This window comes from Lutra lutra, chromosome 5, assembly GCF_902655055.1.
Source record: "Lutra lutra chromosome 5, mLutLut1.2, whole genome shotgun sequence".
NCBI classification, from domain to species: domain Eukaryota; kingdom Metazoa; phylum Chordata; class Mammalia; order Carnivora; family Mustelidae; genus Lutra; species Lutra lutra.
Genome location: NC_062282.1, coordinates 121357506 through 121380379, shown reverse-complemented (window position 1 = coordinate 121380379; position 22874 = coordinate 121357506). Strand labels below are relative to the sequence as shown.

The window sequence follows — 22874 nt, the reverse complement described above, 5'->3', positions numbered from 1 at the left end:
TCTGTTATCATGATTTCTGTTGCCTAGGACACTCCAGAGAATTATGGAAGCTTTGTGAGAGATAGAATACATCCTTTCAACTTGCTAGAAAGAAAATATAGGTGACAGAAAGGTGATAAAACTATTGAAAGTACATGGAATTCATAAACCCTGTGAAATAATTTGTTATTTATTTTATTTATTCTGAAACTGATAGAATTTTTAAGTAAATTGGTAGAATTTTAAAAGCTGAAAGGAAAAATAAAAAGGCAAATTATCAGAGTAGGGAATGACTGGGCCTTGGTTACCAGCAATCACACCTAGGCAAAGAACACTATATCAGGACCATGGACAGCGAACCACAACTCCTTGGCATCCATGGCTACTTTTACTCAGGTCAATAGATATGTGAGACCAAAGCAGAGGCTCAACATTATTTGAAAAGTTTCTTGTCCACTGAAATCTTCCTTTTGCCATCCCAAAGCAGATGACTCATTGTATGGGCTGTGAAAAGTAGGACAACTTCCAAGACTCTGGGCTAGGCTTAGTCCTTGAGCAAAGCAAGAAAGAGATTTCCTTGTCTGCCTAAATGCATGCCTGACATTAATGCATAAGGAAGTCAAACTGACTTCCCTTATCATCTTCACAGAAGAAAACTGGACAGAGTGGAGAAATACCTGTTATTATTACTAAAAGTATCTCACTAAAGTGAACAAATGACCCAGTTCTATTCTTTAGAGATTTCTTGATAGTTGATTTGGGAGCAAAAATCTCAAGTGATAATGAAGAAAGACTAAGAATTTAATCCCTAACATAACTTCATAAAAAAGGAATCCATATAATCTCATGAAAAATTTATTTTAGAAAAATTTATTTTTCTAAACTTTATTTTTATTTTGTTTTAGAAAACATCCTAGAACCCATAGAAGGTAGCAGTGGGAAGTTGAGCTAGATGATCTTTAATGCTCTTCCCAAATCAAAAGGATTATTTACATTTAAGTACATGATACCTATTATATACATAAAAGAAAGATATCCCTAATTTCCTCTATTCTATTTGGTCTGCTCTTAATAGAGATTAATGTGGGATTTGGAGTTAATGACATTAATCATAACACTGTTTCCAACAACTGAATGTTTATCTGATCAGATGGAGGAGTGCCTCTTCTTATATTCCATTTTTTAAAAATTGCTTTTGATTTTCACTTTATTTTTCTTTTTTTTTTTTGATGGGGGATAATATTCTTTCAAAATAGCCTTCTGAAATGCAGCAATAGGCTATCTTTACAAGTATGTTAATGAAATCTCCAACTGTAAGTGACTCTATCAAGGATTAGTACTTGTTCCCTAGCAGCCAGCTTCCAAAGACCAACTCAGAGGACAGGCAGTATATTCCAAGCACTGAGGTACTTTAAGCCAAAACAATTAAGCTTGAACATACATGGTCTTTAAAAATAAATTATAATGACTAATGTCTAGGTTTCAAGTCCCTCCCAATATTTATAATAGGTTTGCCATAAATTTTCTAATTGAAAATTCAGGACACTCTTAGTGGGTGGTTTTATCCTTTAGCAACAAATTATTTTTTAGATTTTATTTTTGGATCGGACTCATGAGTATTCACACATTAACAACATCCCACCAGACACTGGACTGTCATCATGTGTACAACAGAGAGAATATGTTTTGGGTAGGAAAGAGTCATGTTGCCCAGTGAAATAAGAGCATAGTATTATTTCATAATGAATATAACCACAAGGCAGTCCCTCACCCTCTCAGGGTCTCAAGTATAATAGGATTATGCCATAAAGGTGGGAAAGGTAATTTTTGTATTGTCAGATCTCTTTGCATAATACATGAGATTAAATTAATGGTAAGTGTGCATGGTCAGTGGTACTCATTCATCACCCTGGATCTGTTTCTCATATTAAATACTCTTAAGCAGGAGCTTGAAGCACAGGGGAGTCAGAGTTTTAGACTTGCAAAGACACAGCACCTCTCTTGTCTGGCATAACATCTGCAATTTCTACCTTTTGCATGTAAAGAAAGAGAAATTAAGCTAAAAGAGCAGTCTCTGGAATATCCCAGCTTGTTGACTCATTCCATGAAAATGGACAAATTTTCAGTTACAAAACCCTAAGACAGAAATAAAAAATCAGTCTTATGGTCCATATGCTGATGAAAGGAGACTAAACTTTTACTTCCACTGGAAATCATAGTATAAATAATTTGAGGGAATCATCACTTCACTGACTCCTTCTCCTCCCCCTAAAGGTACAGTTTACTGTAATAGAGGAAATGTGGATCTCTGCAGTGGGTAGTCTCTTCTTCTCACTGAGCTGCCAGTTTGATCTGCAGTCAAACGAAAACATTTTTGAACTGCCTCAACTGTGATGGGGAGGGTACTGGAGCTAGTTAGAGGGAAGATGGTTACACAGAGGTGACTTTCTGACTTCTGATTTTCTTGCTATAAAACTCCTTGTAGGTATTATGGGCTGAACAGCAGTATGAAAAAGAGAGAAGTAAACGTTCAGTTTTAAGAGACTCAGCACTAAATCTCTTCAACGATCCAATGTGGAATCAGCAGTGGTACTTGGTAAGTACTTACAGAAGGACTGAATAGGATCTGGGCTATTTATTTTGTTACATCTGCAAAATAGATTTTTTAAAAAGATAGACAATTCAGTAGAAGACCAATTTACCTGGAGATTAGAGCTGATGGGAACTTCCATGATCTGGATCTCCTGTTTTACTAGGTGGAAGTGTCTGAAACACAGATCTTAACTGCTATGAGAGGAAGGATTGTTACTTTTCTTCTCTTAAGCTTATCTGGAGCAAAGGCAATAGAATCATGTCTTGCAAGAGTTCCAAAACAGTAATCATCGCAAAAATCACATTTTGTCAGAGTTACTCTTGAGAACCTTTAAATCATCCAAAGGGCACAGCGAACATGATTCAGTATATACAGCCCTGAGTGGCAATTCTTACATGCCAACAAGTGAGAATTTCTGAGCCAGGGAACACAAGGAGAGACAAAAGTCATCTACATGCAGATATGTCGACTTGCAAACTGATTTACTTTTAAGATACCATATCCTCATTGATATGTGGGCATTGAGTAGAGAAATTTTTTAAAAAAGATTATTTATTTGAGAGAGAGAGAGACAGAAGAGAGAGAGAGAGAGAAAGCACAAGAGGGGAGGAGGGTCAGAGGGAGAGAGAGAAGTAGACTCCCTGCTGAGCAGGGAGCCCGATGTGGGGCTCTATCCCAGGACCTTGAGATCATGACCTAAGCTGAAGGCAGATGTTTAACCGACTGAGCCACCCAGGTGCCCCTGAATAGAGAAATTTTAAGTGCTCTTTCTTGCCTGCAGAGTCTTGCTCCATGCCTGTCTCCCTTCCATTTTAATATGAAGCTTCTATGTCAGTAATACATGTTTATGGAAGTGGTATTTTTGTTGAGAATACTATAAAAGATAAATTTTCATGACAACCATGAGCTAAGGCTTAGATATCTTTGTTGCATAAAGGATGGGAAAAGGGATCAATTCCTCTTGACATTCTCTTAACCTAGGCAATACTCGCTCATTGCAGTAGAAGAGACTCATTAACATTTGTGTATTGACTATATGTCAAATACTATTCTAAGTGTTTGACATGAATGAACTCATTTAGTTCCTACATCATATTGTAGATACAATGATTATACCCATTTGGTAGATGAAGAGACAGAGACATGGGCAAGTTTAGTAACTTGCCAAAGTCATCTGGTTACCTGTGGTAGGGTCATAATTCGTGGCTCCAGAGGTCATACTCTTAACCACCACACTGTGTGATTGTTCTTGCAACTGACACAGGGGCCTTCTCTGGCTTTGGCCAGAAATCGATGTGTAGTTCCTACCTCCTAAATCATTTAGTTTCATGTTGGCCTAGTAAGTTCTTTCAAGAGTTTTCCCCTACTGGGGTGCCTTGGTGGCTCAGTCTGTTGAGCACCCAATTTTTAGTTTCAGGTCAGATCAAGATCTTATGAGTTGTAGGATCAGCCCTATGTTGGGCTCGGTGTCCCGTTGAGAGCCTGCTTGGAGATTCTCTCCCTCTCTACCTTCCCTCATTTTTATGTGCTCTCTCTCTAAAGTGAATGAAGGCATCTTAAAAAAAAAAAAGAGTTTTCCCCTACTTTTTGAGGAGAATCAATCCGGGGAAATTCATTCATTGATACTTTAAGCTGTTATTATTAATAAATTTCTTACTGTCCCTTTCACCAGAAACTGGCACTTTTCTAAAGCTTCTCCCTCAAATGCTTGGAAATGTGCTCATCTCTCTATTTCTTTGCTATCCAGCTCTTCTCACTTAGAGTCCCACACACTGTAACTATCAGAAAATTTATCTGAGAAAGAAAACTTCAAATCCCCTCTCATAGATATTTACTCTCTTAAATCACTCATACTTGGAAAAAAAAAATACATCACTCATACTTGGAAATAGGCAATTAAATTGCAAGTCCTGGTGAGAAGGCATCCTCCTGAGCATTCTAGGTTCTGCTTTTAGAAAAGTTGTTAAAACATCCATGAATGACTGCGGACCAGACAATGTAAAGTAGGCTCAGTGTGGCAAGGGTGGCTCAGGATTTGGGGAGAGATGGGAACATGCAACGCCAAATAAAACTTTGGTAGATAAAAAGCTCGAGCATGTCATTATAAATGAATGAAACTTAGGGATGAACTTCTTAGAAGCTATGTAGCTCAGTGAGAAGGGGCACAGGGTGATTCATCCTTTCAAGTGATTTTCCATTGGAACAACTGGGAGAGAACAGCACTCTGATGATTCACTTGGCTTTGCCATCAACTTTGTTTTTTATTTCACCTAATTGCTTTCTTCTAAAAAGTAGAGTGACCCTAGCAGGGGGAAAAAGATGGGTCTCCAGACTTGAGCTTCGGTTCTTATTTTGCAGCAAGTATATCATGGTTTTACCAATTCTTTGTTTTTCTTTACCAGCAAGATACTAGGATGACTGCAGCCCTGCCCAAACTGGATCTCCATGTGATACCTGTTTGGCAAAAAGGCATCACAGGCAAAGGAGTTGTTATCACAGTCCTGGATGATGGCTTGGAGTGGAATCACACAGACATCTATGAAAATTATGTGAGTCTGGGCCCTCCCATGACTACAACTTAGGGAGATGTCTACAAACACACATAGTTAAGGCTTTCCTTTTCTCAAGTGGAAGACTGCTCTGATGTTGGCCTCAGGAATTAGGGCCAAGGTCTTTGCTCTTTCCTTCACCCTCCTGCCAGCAATATGAACTTTTTTGGTCCCGTGAGCACTGAAAGAATTCAGTGGAGCCAAGGATTTCACAAAAGCGCTTGTGTTGAGGAAGTGGGGAGGCACCTATACTAGCTAAATTATTAAAAGCCATTCAGACTCTACATCACTTGGTACTTGGGGGCATTAAAACAAGCAAATCAAGAATAATGCCTGAGATCATTTTCACAGTCTTCTTCCTCACATCCTTTATAGGTGAATATCTCTGACATTGTGAAATTATGTGAACGAGATTCCTTCCATACAAATTCAAAATGTACACCCCATGGTGTAAAAATGGCAAGCTGAGAAAAGAAATGTTTATTATGAACAGAAAATAAGTAAATGATAACTGCTTGTCTGTTAAGTACTACATGATATCTTAGGCCTTTAGATCAGTGTTTCATCTTTAAGGTTGTCCCTCGTCTTTCTCTCATCCTTTCCATTCCTTCAAAATTCCCCAGCTAAAGAGCAAAGGATAAGGGAAGAAAAAGAAGAGATTAAAAAGATTAGTAGAAAGTAGGAGTTATTGAAAGATGTGGAAAATGTAGAGAAAAATACCGGTTAGCAGAACTCCTATGTGGGAGATGTTTAAGTGGAGCAATCTGTTTGGAAAAGGAGGTGGGGCCTAGAAGCTTGTCTTCTATTTCAAGCACACTCTTTTTAATTAAATTACATGTTTATTTCATGTAACTGGAAAGGCTGAAGGAGATCACTGCAGACCTGAGCCCCCCCCCCCCACAGTCATCTATTTGCACCTATAATTATGAGAGATGAGTATCCAAGTGTCACTAACTAGCTCTAGAGCTTAGTTAAATCATTCAACTCTCTGGGTCTCAGTTTTCTCTTTTAAAAAATGAGGTGGTCGAACTAAGTAAACTGTGATTCCTTCTGGTTTTAATATCCTATGAACTTCAGAGGTTTGCTAATGTCCACTGAGAATTGGATGATTGCTCACTTTTCTGTGTACATCTTTTATGCCTGGTTTATGGGTATAACAATTGATCAACAACTGGGCCAGAAACTCTGAAATGCAGATTTCTGAGCTATCAGCCAAGATGGAGGGAGTAGGGGCAAAAGGCCTGGGAAGTGCTACTTTTTTTTTCTTTTTTAAAATGATGCTACAGGGTTATTTCTATTGTCTCTTTAGGATCCAGACGCTAGTTACGATTTTAACGATAATGACCATGATCCATTTCCCCGTTATGATCCCACAAATGAGAACAAGTGAGTAAATATGGATTTGGCGGGAATATGTACTTTAAAATGCTTTTATCTTATTTGAGAAAATTACACTATAAATATGATCCATATTTCAGCTCTCAAGAGAAGTTTTCATGCACACCATCTACACCACAATATTTTGTTGCTTTTAAAACAGAAACCAATGTTTCTATTTTTATATTTCTTTTGGCTTCCAGGACCACATTTCAATTAAACTTTCTTCTTAGGTTATGCAATGCTCCCCTCAAATGGTGCTGATAGTTATAGCTTTAGAAAGAATGTTTGGGTCTTAAAGAGCAAAATCCTACATCCCATCTTCTCCAACACCAATTCCTTTATGAATCCTTTCCTATTAGCAATTCCTCTATGAATCCTTTCCTATTAGCAAACATATTTGATGTTAGTTGTGGAAATAAAAATAGATGACAAAGATCACAAATTCCCATGACTTCTTTTGGTGGCCACAGCCACGCTCATCATTTCCCTTAGAAAAGTATGGCCAGATACCAGACAACAGAGATGTATTCTGAGGCCTGGCCCTCAAATCCAATGCATTTTCTGGGGGCATTGGACAAGTCAGTAGTCTCTCCCCAAATTTTTGCTGTGTACTGTAAAACTAAAGGGAAGAGAAAAAGAGTATCTTCTGACTCCTGATTCTTGCTAGTAACCACAAAGTGTTGAGGGAGGCCAAGAGCCAGAGCTAACAAAGCAAGAGGCCAAATAAAGAGCCAGAGGCAAGAGACTTTTTAACCATTTTTTCCTAGCTGCAAAGAAACTTCATCCTTTAGCCACATGGTCTCATGTGAGGAGCCTTCTTTTACAATATCTCCCATAACTTCAAGAAGACTTCCATACTTCCTTCTTCATTGTCATTTTCTTCATTTCATTTCTTCTTTTTTCATTTCTTCTTCATTTTCTCCACCCAGACTTGCCCCAGAATAGATCAAAACCAAGGCAAAATTAGAGTTTGTTGTTTCAATTGGGATGTAAAGATTCTACATAAAGGGGTTCCATTTTCTCTCTGTATGCCTTTTCTCTCTCGGACTATTACCCAACTTGGGTCAACTGAATTCTCTCCTGCTTGCTCTTTTTCTCCCTCCTTCCCTCTTCCTTTCTTTCTTATTCTCACTCAGAATTCCCATGTGGTTGGTGGAGTAATGTTGACCGGAAGTTATTTCTTTGGATGGTTCCCCCTCCAGAAGGCCAAAAAAACCCGGAAGAGAGTTGAGGCTCATGCCCTTAGCCTCAACTTCTGCATGTATATTTCCTCCTTGGGGAGAAAGGGAAGCTTGGGGAGGTTTCCAAGATATTGCTTCTTTCTGTACCATTTACTTCTAGAGTTTATTTCTTAAAGGGGTTAACTAGAAACAATACCTAGAAGTTAGAATACTCCAGTAACAATACAATGAGAACCACCAGGGGGTGCCCTTGAAGGAAACTGGGATATCTCAGGAACTTATAGCAGGAGCCCCAGACAAATTTTCAACCATATTTGTAAGTCAAGGCAGTGCAGAGGCAGGAGGAATGTGTGCTCTTTTGGAGCTTGACCTTGTAATGTTAGCCTGGCTGGTAGTCATGGCTTTGACAATTATCAGTATAGAAGGTGACTTCGAGAAATTCATTGACCTCTCTCCCTATCTCTATTTTCCATTTTGTCTCCCAAAATGGGTGATAAGGCACTTGCTCTCTATCCTTCTGAACAGAACTTCTAAGGAAATGGGCAATAAGTTCTTAGAAGAAAGGGGCAGTTTATTCTAAGAAGTTAGAATAAAATAAAAATGACAACTTTCATTCTGTCCCCTTGGTCAAGACCAAAAGAGAAATCTGCTCTCAGCTAGATGGGTGCAGCTGAGGAGACTATTAGCTGGAGCTGTCAGCCTTCTTCCTAGGCTGTGTCCTCGAGGTCTGGCCCCAGGATCCAGTGTGGATGATAAATTGTGTGGTGGCTGCATGATAGCCAAATACTTGATAAAATGATAGTCTCAAGAGTTTCTCTACTCATGAGAAGGAGGGGCTCAGATTTCCCTTTCTTGTTCCCCCCAAAAGGGGAGTCTTCTATCCAATATTCATAATACTGGATAGCCAATTCAATAGCCACATTTCCCTCAATTTACAGGGCTCCAAAGCCTTCAAAGAAGTAGCTCATATAATGGTACTTACTTTGTGCCTGAATACACTGAGTTTCCAGAACAAAGCCTGCCATGGACCTCCCACATAGTGTCCAGTTAGTGTGACACAGACAAAGAGTTAGGAGTATAGGATAGGCAGCTAGATTTGGGTTAAATATTAGCTTTACCACTTTAAAGTTGGGTGACCTTGAATAAATTATTTAACTGCTTTAGTGCCTCAGTTTTATCATTTATTAAAAAGGGATAATAATAATAGCTACTTCGTTGGGTTATTATGGAGATTAAATGAGTTTATATACGTAATTAGCTTGTATAGTATCTGGTACATAGAAAAAGTTTTGTTTGCTATGGTGATTATGATGATGATGACCAAGCCTCTTCATTTAGCATCAAAGACAGACCTCCTTTCACTAAGAAATCAACATGACAAGAATTACACCATCTGAGAGGAGCAGTGACAGAGACAAGTCCATTTTCTGAGCCAATTCAGAATCTGCTCTTTGAAAATTACACAATAAGTAACTACCTCTCAGGGTCCTCTTGCCTATCCACCAAAAAGGGAGCATCCCTATCATTTAACAAAAGGTAAAATAAAAAATAGAGTTGCCCTTCTAGCATGTGTCAGAAATAAATCCCCTAGGTTTAGAAAATGAATGGCTCCATTTTGTCTTGGGCTTTATAGCAGTTAGAGACCTATTATCTCCCAATTCCAAGGGCATTATCTCTCCAAACTATCTGTGTTGCTGCTGTTCTTTATTACTATGTAAATGAGATTAATAGAAGCTGCATTTGAATTCTCCTCTGCAAATCAAAAAAGGAATCACTAAATAATAAAATCTCAAAAGTGCAGGTAACTCTTACTATTAAGCTGGCATGAATCTATATTCAGAATTTCAATACCAATTACAGATTATTTTTCTAGTTAAATAACATGTGTGACAAGGGTATTTTAACTAGGATAATAGTAGTCTTTAAACTATCTTGTGGAGTAATTTTTTAAAAATCAATTTGTTTAAATGCCAGTTACTACCATTGTTCTAAAATAATAAAGAGTTCTTTTATCTCAGAGCCTAAGTTAAGGAAAGAAAAAAAGCTGCAGGTCTACAAAGAATGACATAGTACCACTTTGATAAAGCCTTCCGTTTTTCTTAAGGTGTGGAGGTGGGAAGTGAGGGTAAGAGGAGGGAAAAGTATCAATCCTTTTTTGTACCGTGATCCTACTGCACCTTTCAAGAGAATAATTTGCAGTATGTAAAGAGAGATAAATCACAGGTGTTGTCACTTTGCATCATTCTTAGGACAGAGGTGCTATCTGTCAACAGTTTGATTCTATTGGCTCAGGCTGGACATTCTGCTATCCTGGCCCTAGGGAAATGGAAATAGAGGTGGTGGTGACTTCTAGAAACACACTTTCTGGAGGGTGACAACTCAGTTTCTCCTTCTACAAAAGCAAAGAGAGTTAACCCATCAAAGAAGCATAAGGCTCCTTTTATGAGCTCGATGTGCACACATTCTCAGAGAATGGGTGTGTTGGTCAGGGCAGCTTAGGCTGCAAGTGAGAATCCTAATTCAAAGATGAAGTAAGCTGGGGATTTAAAAAAAAAATCATCCAAGGGATGGTCTAGCTTTGGGCTTTCTAAGATCCAAGAGCTCAAATAATATGCTAGTAGGACCTTAATCAGTCTATCTCTTAGCTGCTTGCCTCCAATTAGCTACATTCTTAAAAAGATTTTTTTGGCGGGGGGGGGGGGGGGGGCCTGGCAGCAAAATCCACATGGGTCACATGGAACTTAAAGCTGTACATTCTTTTTTTTTTAAAGATTTATTTATTTATTTATTTGATAAAGAGAGAGAGATCTCAAGTAGGCAGAGAGGCAGGCAGAGAGAGAGAGGAAGAAGCAAGCTCCCCGCCATGCAGAAAGCCCGATGCGGGGCTCGATCCCAGGACCCCGGGACCATGACCTGAGCCGAAGGCAGAGGCTTTAACCCACTGAGCCACCCAGGCGCCCCAAAGCTGTACATTCTAGAGAAAGAATAGAATTCTCTTCTCCAGAATATGCAACAATCCTTGAAAGCTGTCTGGGAAGAGGAGGCTCATGACAGAATCACAAGGAGTATGAGAAAGTACTTCCCTAAAGGAGGAAATGTTAGGAGAAAAAAAAAAAAAAGAAGAAGAAGCAGATGTCTGCTACATTAGGAAAGACCTTGAATTAAAAATAATTACATTGTTCTGACTTAGGATTCCTCTCCAGTATTAACATGAAGAAATAGAAACATCATTTAGCAAAAGGAGACCAAGAAATCATCTTTAGTACTTTAGGAAAAAAAAAAAAAATGAGAGATAATGAGAGAGAGAAATGAAACAGAATTATTTTGGGTAGTCAATGTAGAATTTGTATATTCCTGCTGGGCTAAATTAACAGATGTCTAGTGTAGTAGTGCCTAAAACTAGGTGGCTGGCAGTGCTGCTGAGAGCTAACTCTTCCCCTCTTTCCTATGGCGGCTCCTGCAAAGCACCAACAGCCTCTACACTGCTCCCAGGGGCTTCCACTATGGGATGAAGCCATTAAATAAATTCACATTAAAGTTCTCTTGACTTACTGACCCTCTTAAGGTCAGGGGGTGGTGGGAAAAGATGATTATCCTCAGATTTTCAGAACTGATGCTTTGATGGTGGACTCTGCTCTGTTTTAGAGATGGACTTTTCCCTCCAGATACTTTGAAAGCAGCAAATATCCTCTTTACCTGATGGCAAAACCAGTCTTGTTCAGACTTCTGGCCCTGATCAGAGTTGCAGGACGACCCTGGTTCCCCAATTAGCTGGTAGTGTCCTGTGAAAATTTCAAACTCCCCCTGGTACCAGAAAACCCTCAGTTGCTTTAGTTTGGTGGAGGATGGTTAGAGTGGGGGGAAAAGGACTTGAGAGGAGAATTCTAATCTACTTATCCTGCTAGGACTGGTCCAGGATAACCTACTTCAAGGAAGTCACTAGACAGGGATTGAGGAACAACTTCACCAAAATGTATGGAGCAGAAGCCATTTCTCTGAAACAGTACACTAGCCACCACTCCAAGTTCTCTACATGCAATACGGCATGTGTTGTCACAAACCCCCGAGGACAGATGACTTACTCAAGGTCACACCACTGGTCAGGGGCAGAAGCTGGAAAGTGAATCACATACTTCAGCTCCAGTTCCTGTATCATCTGATACCTACACTTCATCTAAAACTATCGGGCATTTCATCTAAAACTGTCGGGCAGGAGATCAGCAATAAGGTTGACAAAAAATTAGTATGGCCACGTACCAGGGACTCAATGTGCAAATGACAGTTGCACTCATTCCTGTTTTATAATTCCTATTTTTCATCTTCAGACATGGGACCAGATGTGCAGGAGAAATTGCCATGCAAGCAAATAATCACAAGTGTGGGGTCGGAGTTGCATACGATTCCAAAGTTGGAGGTAAAGCGGAGGGTTGCTCCTAGAGTTTTGAACTTTTTTTTGTAACACCTGGTGTAAATGAGGGGGGAAAGGAGGTTTTCAATAACCAGAAGGAGAAATGAATTCCATGTAACATGTGCTGTAGGATTTAAGTGTGATTTGAAAACAAATCAATGGCTCTGGATTCCTAAAAAAATGATAGCTGAATTTAGCCTATACATCTTCATGGGGAGAAAAATGGAAATGTTGAAAAGCTTTTGATCCAAAGCTAATTTTCTCTGTGTGCTAATTTACAAGGGTTTGTTATTGAGTGCTCGCTAAGGGAACAGAAGGAGGAGGTAAATTTAGGCAAAGACTTTCCCTGCCTCTCAATTCTCTCATTCTTCATTTCATAGCAAATAATGGTCTTAAGAAAATAAAAGAATGCATACTGGTTACATGAAGAAGCCAAAGGTTATCTTTGACAGCACAGATTTAAAATCTAGTAGTTTCAGTCAGAGTCTTTGTGGAGAAACATATGGTAAATTCCATCGGGGCAATTAAATAGAGGAAATATTTACAAGCCTTAAGGGAAATTATCACAATATTATACACCTGAAACTAGTATCTCTCCTCTTTTCACTATCCCTATCTTGGGCTTTTACAGTTATGCTAGCAACTTTGCGTTTAGTTTGTTTTCCAACTCTATGCTAACTAACTGGAATTAAAATTAAAAACTTAAAAAAATAGTAAAGGGAAACCAACAAGGGCTAACAAGTGAAAACAGGCGTAATTATCTTTAGGCCTAAAGGAGCAAGAGGAAAGAGAGGTCAGTGGCAACAGAAGAAAGTTGGGGCCATGAGAAAGAACCACTGGACAGGAGCTATGACCTTGAGTGCAACAACAGGGCTTCCTCTAGGCGACGAGGATCCCAGCAAATGATTACCTCACTCTCCTCTCATCCCCCACCCTCCTACTATGGTCTTCAGTTGACTGATGCCCACGGGAAGACAAGAGAACCCATTGACCCAGTCCATGTTCCTGTGAAGATGGGTGGACGGTGGACCAGCAAGGGCTCACATAGAATATAATCATTTCTCTCCTCTTTTCACTATCCCTATCTTGGGCTTTTACAGTTACGCTAGCAACTTTGCGTTTAGTTTGTTTTCCAAACTACAATTAAAAAGATCAATTGTAGAATATGCCAATGATAGTAAAACTCCTTTAAAACTCTGCACAAGTATACATTGGGTTTGATTATTATTTCCTTTTAAGAGATCAAATAAACACACATCGTGGCACATATAATGAATCTCTCCCTAATACAGCACACTATTACATTTTGTGTCATTCCTGATTTCTGTGATACCAGCATTGTCAAAATGCTGTGTTTTTTCCCTTTTCTTAAAGCACTATGTTAATTAAAAAAAAAAAATGAAGGCAGAAGCACAAATCAGGTAATCACCTAGAGAAGTACTTCACATTTTAAGTCATGATGAACTAGCTATAGTTTGCAAGAGAATCTTCTGATCCCTTCATTTTATAGAGAAGTAATCAGGAACAAAATTCTCAAGGTAACAGCTGGTTTGTGGCAGTGTAAGTATAGAAGTAAAACACAAGACTTCTGATTCCAAGTCCGCTGAGACTTTTTCATGACTCCACCCTTTGATGGTCTAGCCCCGAATGCATTTTTTAATAATACGTTTCACTTATTAGGCACCACTGACTCTACAACACATAACATGTGGTGTGCTCTAAGTTAACAGGCGGGATTTGGTTGTCAAATTTCTGGGATTCAAGTCCAAGCTCCCCAGTTTCAAGTTGGGTGGCCCTGAGCAAGTCATTGTCCCTCTCTGGACTTATAGTCCACCTGTAAAATGGGGGAAATTAGGACATCTACCTCAAATCATTGTCCTAATGATAGAGGAATCTGTATGTTTAAGGCCTTAGCATGGTCACTGCATATAGTATATCCTCAATGCACATAAGCTGCTACCATCCCCATAAAGACTGAAGAAACTGAGGCACAAGATGTTAAGTGGCTTGCCCAAGATCACACGGCTAGTAAGTAGAGCTTGGATTTTTTTCTTTTTCCCAAAGTAAATTTTTAACCAGTTTTGTTTCAATCAATATGAGTTTTGCTAATTATGTTAATTACATGTTCTCTTACCTATGCTCCATAGTAAATAATAGCGTGCAAATATGAGGCTGTGCACTCTACTACATCATCAGTCTGAAGCCAGGAATAACCAGGTAGCTGTCCGTATTTGTCTAAATTGCTTTTGCCTTCCTGGTTCTTGAATACATGAGTCTGATGACAGGTGACAGCCTGTTAGAAAGTACAAAGAGCTACCGCGTCTGCCTTCTCCTAATGAAAAATGATTCCCCCTCAGGAGAAAAATCCACGGCAATGATTTCATCCTTGAGATTATTTAGAAGAAAAGGAAGCATGTTCCTTGAAAAGGTTTCTCACAAACACATAAAAGAATGGCCTCTGGGTTATTTTTAATCAGGGCTCAGAAACAAAAAGAGTTCTTTCCCTATTTGTTAGTTTCCTATTGTGGGTAGATCTTTTCAACCCACACAGTGTCCCAAACAGAATCCTTCGTGTGGCACAGGCTAGGCAACAGTCTTTCGTGGTATAGTCATGAACAGACAGGTCAAGGGAGGGTTGTTCAATGCCTTTTTTCAAAAGCTGTCTTGTCATTTTCAGGCTGTTGGGACAGCAAAGGGAGGGAAGACATTTTGTAATCAGTACCAATCATGGTCACTGCTTGTGCATAGAGTTATCTCTAAAAGGGCAGATACCAAAGCTTATGGAGGCAGTGACTTGTATCTTCCGTCTGTGCTCATAGCAGCCTGATCACAGGCACTTGAGATCCAGTGGTTACCCTGTTTTTTACTCTTTTGAGAGTCTTCTGTAAAATGAATATTAAGAAAAATAAAATTAATATTAAGAGCATTACACAATTCTACATGTACATGCTGACATCCACTTACGTGTTTTTTGTCTGATTTACTGTTTAGGCATAAGAATGTTGGATGGCATTGTGACTGATGCTATTGAAGCCAGTTCAATTGGCTTCAATCCCGGACATGTGGATATTTACAGTGCCAGCTGGGGCCCTAATGATGATGGAAAAACTGTGGAGGGGCCTGGCCGACTGGCCCAGAAAGCTTTTGAATATGGTGTCAAGCAGGTAAGATGCTTAACACAGACCCACCTGAAGTGAAACATGACCATTTGGATAGGAAGGAAAGGGACAAACATTTAGCTTATATGGAAAGAAATGGCTTTGAATTTCTTGTCATTATTTACCATTTGAAATGCATTTAGAGAGCCAAATCATTCTTCAGAGGGACAGAAGTTAAGGGTCCAGAGAGTTTTCCCCATTTGGGTCTGACATGCAACATAGACTCTTTACTCTTAGAATAGTTACTTTAAAAAATATTCTGGAAATAAAATTTTAAAAAACTAAAAAAAAAAGTAAATAAATCAGAAAAAGTTTAATAAAATAAATTTAAAATAAGAAATACTCTGGATAGGTCCTTTCTCATTTTCCTGCTGCTTTTGGATTTGTACACTAGGGAAACTACTAACCAGACTTCTTTCCAATCTTTAGAAATGCATCCTTAAATAAAGCTATGTGCTACTTCTCATTTTGTACATGCCAGGCACGACTTGTGCCTTGGTGGTATTGCTCTGTTCACTCTACTCTTACCAGGATTCTAAGGCTTCGTTCTGCACAGGATCAAACAAAAGTAGGAACTTTGGAGAGCACAGACTGAGAAGTCATAGAAAGAGTAGCCTTGACGAGTTGCAGTCAGCTCAAGAGTCCCTTTTAATGCAGCTGCAAAACAGATCTGAATAATGCCTGATTTTGTCATTCTATCAGTCAGCCAGAAGACGCAAGCGGCAAGAAAGAGAGGAAGTTCAAAGATTCAAACACGGTGACATAAGCCAAGGGAGGAGTGCAAAATTATGAGCAAGTGCTAAGGGCCAGAGTGCTAAGGGCCTGCCAGTGAGGAAAAGAAAGAAAAACTCTCCCAGAGATCCATGTCAGAGAGGACCCAGAGGAAGGTAGCCTGGTAGAGTCCCAGCCCGGAGGCTTCTTAAATGCAGCCTCATGAGCTTTCCCACAGGGAGGCTGGAGGACCCGACGTTGAAACCGACTCCAAATAACTATCTCGGAGAACCTCTTGCATGTATTTGTGGGGGATTTCACTGGGGCGTGACAGCGATCCCAAGAGATGACAGATGTGATCTAGTCTGGCTTTTCCTTTAGGGGAGACAAGGAAAGGGCTCCATCTTCGTGTGGGCTTCTGGGAACGGGGGGCGTCAGGGTGATAACTGTGACTGTGACGGCTACACGGACAGCATCTACACCATCTCCATCAGCAGCGCCTCACAGCAAGGCCTGTCCCCCTGGTATGCTGAGAAGTGCTCCTCCACCCTGGCCACCTCGTACAGCAGTGGGGATTACACCGACCAGCGAATCGTACGTTGCTTTTGTCTGACTCCTCTGCTTAGGTAGGAGAGGGTGGCTCATGTCCCACAAGATCCTTGGGTCGGTACCTTGGGTAAAGTTGATTTGCTTAAGCTTGAGGGCTCAGCTGGAGACTCGTACCATACTCCCCTGAAAGGCCGGTGTATATCGGCAAGTTTTCTCTCTCAAGGGTAATGACGTCTCTGCCAAGACGATGTTGCCTGTCGTTTTTAAACTTGCCCCTGAGAAGCCACTAAGCTGTCATTACATACAGCCAAGAATCCAAATGTCTATTCTGCTTGTGTGATGCCTCCCTGAAAATAGCCTTAAAGAAGATTTCAGGGTTGTAGGGCCTGTCCCACCCTTGGACTTGTTAATCTTTAATAGTGGGGATATGGTCTGGCTTGCTCTTTAGCAGATGGTAAAAATACAGAGCACACCCTAGCTCCATCTCCTAATAATGGGTGACCTGCAGGAAAATAACAGTCCAACGTTCCCCCAAGATGAACTTCTTAGCTGCTGAATAAACAGCTCAGGAAGGTTATATACCCAGAGGGCATCTCTAGCTCACACTTGGCTCTGCCTTCTCTTCCATGAGTCAGACTGCCAAGGGCAATTATTGGATTTCCCTTGAAGGGCACATTGATGAAGGGTCATTCAGGGGATCTGAGAATGGAGAAAGTTACTTTTAATTCTAAAATGTCCCAAATTTAACTCCTGATACAGAAAGAACCAACTGGCTAAAGCATGTAGATTGTAATCTCAGTGGAATAATAGGTCATGATCCAATTAGAATGTGAGTGAACCCCATAATAGTTAGACGTTGGAATGTGTGTAAATGCCAATGAATGGCATCTCAGAACAAACAAACAAACAAAAACCAACACCTGTCAGTGCTCTTTTTCATAGAGGATCACTATTCTGGAACTCTGACTGTTTCTGTAACTTACTCTAGTTTAGACGGTAAAACACTTGGCTCAACTTAGAAGCACTGGCCTCCCTCTCATGCCCTTATATTCAGTTACTCAAATAATAGATGGTGATGTTCTACCCAGAAATTGTTTACGGCAGGCCTATTTGATAGCCTTTGAAGGAGGCCTATCAGACATTTGTTTCCCTTGTGCTCAGAGACCCCTGGCTCGTGTTGTCCCTGGGGGTATCTAGAGTTGCTTTTCTGAAAATGGACTGGTAGGCATTTCAGTGAGCATTTCACAGACTGGCCCTCAGCCGAGCTATCGCACGTTGAAGCCAGAGGAAGTTTCCATCTTCGTAAAGCTTTCTCCTTAGGTAAATCAGCCAGCGGAGAAGACAGCTGGTGGATTCTATTTGAGATGCTGGCAATAACGTAGCCTTTGTCTTACGCAAACCAGGTCCTCAACTCAGTCAGCTCTGGGGGCTTACATGCGTCAGTAGGGAAAAAGGGCGGCCTCGCTTCCGCAGCCCTCTAAGGAGCAGTGCCACCATAACTTGCGAAATTCAGCGACTCCAAGTGGGAAGCCAAAGGAGGTGATAATAGAACAAATTATTTTTTTACACCTCCCTCCCACACATTGAAATCTCTAGCTAAAAATGATAACGCGGGAGCCCGGGTGGGTGTCTTGTTAGTAATCCTTTGGCCCGACAACTCGCTCAGCCAGCACCACTGCGGTCCTTAAGGCAGTCTGATTGGAAGTCTTTTTGGTTTCTTGCCTTCGATTTCGTCAACCTCTTCATTAAGCTAAAATTAGCCCGGGTAATTCCTTATGTGCAGTAATATTGTGTAAGAATGCTTTCACAGACAGGATCTCATTTTGGCCTCAGCTTCTGAGTCAGGATATGTCAACCTCATTCTACAGATGGGGAAAACGAGGGACGTGCCTGTGGGGACACATCTACTGAGTAGCAGTTTTACAGTTTGAAACCAGATCAGAGTCTAACATACTTTTCAGCTGAAAAACACCATTCTCACCGAAGTGCAAATATGGACGCTAACTCAGGGCCATCAAACTATGTCAACAGTGAGTGCAAACTATACACTGAACACATTTTGTGCAAGTAGCTCAAATGGCCCAAATCAGAGGCTTTCCACCCTTGTGCCAAAGAGGTAGTCAAATGTCAATCTCAAGGCAAAAGCGAATTTTGCATGAGGCAGAATTTCTAAATATGCCAGACGAGACACAATGGACCTGCTGATTAATGGGCCAGCATGATTCACAGCGATTTTGAAACTGTCCCTTCTTCGCAGACAGCAATTCGTTTGGGAATCTCAGAAGAGAAAATATTCATAGTGGGAGTACTTCATCCCCAGAAAAGGCAGCCTGATGCCAGAATTATAGACAAGTTGCATATAGAGGAGAGGGAACTAAAATATCAGCAGATGGCAAACATCCGCCTGTGGTTTAGAGGAGGAAGTAGGGAAGACAACCAGCTGAGTTTCCTGATCGTAGCAGATGCGGCCATAGGTAGGGTTAACCCCCAGGGACAGGGGCACACTCCTCACGTGTTCTCCCGCATTTCTTTCCCTCCGGATGCTACCTAGACAAGTGCTGACCTGCACAACGACTGCACAGAGACCCACACGGGCACCTCGGCCTCAGCGCCCCTGGCTGCTGGTATCTTCGCTCTGGCGTTGGAAGCAAAGTAAGGCCCAGGAAACTTGTAATCACCTTTGCTGCCTTTTCTTCTTCTTATTAACAGCATATCTTGTTTGCTGAATTATGCTTACAATAGAAAACTTAGGACATGATAAAAAATAATCATAAAAACAAGTTCTCTTCCTTTTAAATTTTAATGTAGATTTAACACACACACCTTACAAAGTGGGGACCTCTGCATACACATTATTTTGTCATTTTTAAATATCTATCCTATAATCTTTTAAGAGCATGCTCTCTTGGCTAAGTCAGTGTTTCTTGACCTTTACAAATTCACGCTTTCCTCCCAATTTCCCTCCCACACAGCGGCAAGGCCTTTTCACTTCTGTTTCTTCCCACCAGGAAAGACCTTGTGCAGATAACTTCCTGTGGGTAGTATTGGGAACAAAAAGCTTATAGAACTTCCTTTTTTTTTTTTTTTTCCCTTTCAGATTATATAAACTCAGTCCTAGAGCTGATCTAACATATCAGAGGAGAATTAAAAACAGAATTTTTATCTTTTTGTAGTATCCCATTATATTAATGCAAATTATACTAAGGTCTTCAAATCATGATTAGATGCCCACTCTTATCCATAAACATTGGTTGTCATCTCTGATAATTTCCTCAGGACAAACACACCTGATTAGAATTTCTGGATCAAAGGGTGTACATGTTTGTGTTTTTTTTTAAAGATTTTATTATTTGACAGACAGATCACAAGTAGGCAGAGAGGCAGGCAGAGAATGAAAGGGAAGCAGGCTCCCTGCTGAGTAGAGAGCCCAATCCCAGATGCTTTAATCCACTGAGCCACCCAGGCGTCCCAAAGGATATACATGTTTTAATGATTTTGGTACTCATTGACAAGTCACTGCTTAGAAAGATTGTATCATTTTATTTTCCCAACAGTGTATATGTGAAAGCACAAGTTCACTTACCAAAGTTACTTTTGTCATCTTTTAAATGTTTGCTATTGATAGGGGAAAATGGTATCTCAACTTTATATGCCTTCATTTCATTAGCAATGAAGCTCAGTATCTTTTATTCTTTGGTCATTTGTCATCTGTGATTGCTCGTTTATGACCTTGATTTTTTTTTTTTTAATGGCCTTAGTTTGGAGAAGCTACTAATGCTTGGTTAGTTTGACATTTAACTTTTAATTTTATTTATGTCTACTTTTTATTGCAATGAAGTTAGTATATATATGGTTATATTTGTCCATACTTTAAGATGTTTTCCTTTGCTTTCATGCTTAGGAAAATATTTACAATCTCAAATTTGATAAAACATTTATTTATATGTCTTTTATTATGCTTCATTTACCATATTTAAGTTTAAATTCCCCTGGAATTTTAGTGTATGATGTTAAAGAGGGATTTAACAGTATATTTAACAGTATTTTTTTCCTCATATTGGTTACCCAATAATCCACTTATTGATACAGGGGAAAAAATTCTAACTGCTGCACACACTGTGTATCCACAGCTTTCTATTTGTCCTTGTTTTTGCTTTCTGGTGGTAAGAACACTTTAAACGTCAAGTCAGGCGTTATGTTTACATGATAGAGGAAGTGGTCAAATTTGTAAGTTACTGTTATCCTTCCTAATAACAGGGTTATCCTAGAAGGATATCTATATTCTTTAGAGAGAGAACAAAACATTCTCCTCATGTCATATTCAGTAGACGAGGTTGATAAGAGCAGAAAAGTAGAACACCTTAGCCTCTGCCACAGGTGGAAAAACCCTGAAGTTGCTAACTCTTTGTTCTGGAGAGTCCAACATAGATCTAAGAGCCCTGGGGCCACCTGTGGAGTTGTAGTTTGTCCTGGTGTCTCAGCCAGGAGATGGCCACAATGGCTAAGAAAGACAGACCTAGTAAGTTTTGTACCAAGAATTTACCTCCTTGGAGGGGCTGGGAAGATGTCTGGTAAGAGAAGAGCAAATCCAGTGACTTAGTCAGAAACAGGGATGTTGGCAGCTCTGGCCCAGCAGTAGAGATGTGTTCAGAATGTGAGTTCATTTGTAACAGGAAGGGAATGGACAGGGGGCAGTGTTTATGAACACAAGGGAAGATGGTGTCAGCAGATCCTTGAATTTGGATTCAAGGAAAAATAACTTAAGCACTCATAAGTGTGAGGAACAAATGACTTAAAGTTCTAGGCATATCACTAGCTATGTGACCTTAGGCAAATTAATCTCCAGCTGAGGGCTTAATTTACCATCTAGAAAATGGAGGGGTCAGAGCAGACCACTTTTTTCAAACCTCGTCGCTTTATAAGATTCTCTGATGTGATATTGAAGGTATCAGTGAATAAAGGTCATCCAACATGAATTGTTGAGTTTGGTGGAGAAAAGTCCCAAGTAGAAGAAAGTAAGGTTCACTGAAGGCAAGCAGTTTCATGCAGGTGGTTAAACAGTCTTACAATATTTATGATTTGAGGATATAAGCTATTAGTTCCAGGGAACTGTTGAAAAAAAATCCTTAAAATTTTAAGTCTTCTCTACCCAACACTTATCAGATGCATGTAAATATAACTAGCCACACCTAAGCGATCCTTGTCTAGTGACCAGAATAATAGAAACACCCATCTCATGAACAGATGTAATATTAATTTAGTATAAGAACTGAAAATTTAAAATTGTAACCTCTGATTTCTAAAATTTCAAACATTTTTCTGTGCAGGGAGAAAATGAGCTAAGAATGATCTAGCCTTATTAACTCGGTTAATTTTTAATAGGTCATTTTTAAAGCAGGAGCTTCATGGATTGCTCTGAAATAACATGGGTGATTTTCCAGCAGTTCATGAGCTTCTTTGAAACTAGATGCAGAATGGCTTGTGTGCATGACATTTTTCTGAAGGAATGGTCTATAGGGTCTATCGGATTCTCACACTGTTTAAATTTAAGAGAGATTAAGAATCCGTGATCTCTCTGGTACATATGATAAGAATTAATTCCTTTCTTTTTGATTTGAGCATCAGTAAGATAGATATAATCTAGCTTACATTTCATATACTTCATGCCAAAGCAGGGAGAAATTCTTGAAGTGTCTGTTCTCAAATAGACGGTTTTCTGAACACTATTCAATTGTCTATATGGGAGATGACTATTCCAGAAACTCTCAAAGCCAGTTTTTCTAAAAGTGTCCCTAGATAATGAAGACTGGGAGAAATCATTTAACCAGGTGCTGCTCAAGGAACAACTATGGATACTGAAGAACAATGGTGGGCTAAATTCATCAAGAATAACAATATTCAGAATTTGTCAGGGTCTTCCTATGGGCTGGACACTGCGCTAACCTCTTTGTGTACAACACTAATTCAAATCCTTACAATAGCCCTGTGAAAAGGTTATTATTATTATTTTTTATTAACATATAATGTGTTATTAGCCCCAGGGGTACAGGTCTGTGAATCGCCAGGTTTACACACTTCCAAGCACTCACCATAGCACATACCCTCCCCAAAGTCCATAACCCCTCCACCTTCTCCCTTCCCCCCTCCCCCATGAAAAGGATATTATTAGTTGCATTTTATAAAAGAAGAAATTGAGGTTAGAGAGGTTGAAGAATGTAACCAAGATCCCACAAAGAGATGCAAATTCAGGTCTGTGTAAGCTCAAACCTGAGCCATGAGCTACTGTCCCTCATTGCCTCCCACAGCCCTGCAAGGGGGAGGAGATGCTGAAGGGCAGTCTATCATCCCCTCAGAGAAAGGGGCCTT

At 39.9% G+C, this 22874-nt stretch overlaps 1 protein-coding gene across 1 annotated transcript in view; it reads left to right on the top strand.

Moving 5' to 3' along the window:
* The window catches only part of PCSK1 (proprotein convertase subtilisin/kexin type 1), a 43768-nt gene that overhangs the window by 5637 nt on the left and 15257 nt on the right, over positions 1 to 22874 (top strand). Inside the window, exons 4-10 of the mRNA XM_047731434.1 lie at positions 2465 to 2575; positions 4975 to 5121; positions 6431 to 6507; positions 12008 to 12096; positions 15082 to 15254; positions 16341 to 16553; positions 19060 to 19160. Of these exons, the coding sequence (XP_047587390.1) occupies positions 2465 to 2575; positions 4975 to 5121; positions 6431 to 6507; positions 12008 to 12096; positions 15082 to 15254; positions 16341 to 16553; positions 19060 to 19160 (911 nt within the window). The remainder of the gene's footprint in view (positions 1 to 2464; positions 2576 to 4974; positions 5122 to 6430; positions 6508 to 12007; positions 12097 to 15081; positions 15255 to 16340; positions 16554 to 19059; positions 19161 to 22874) is intronic.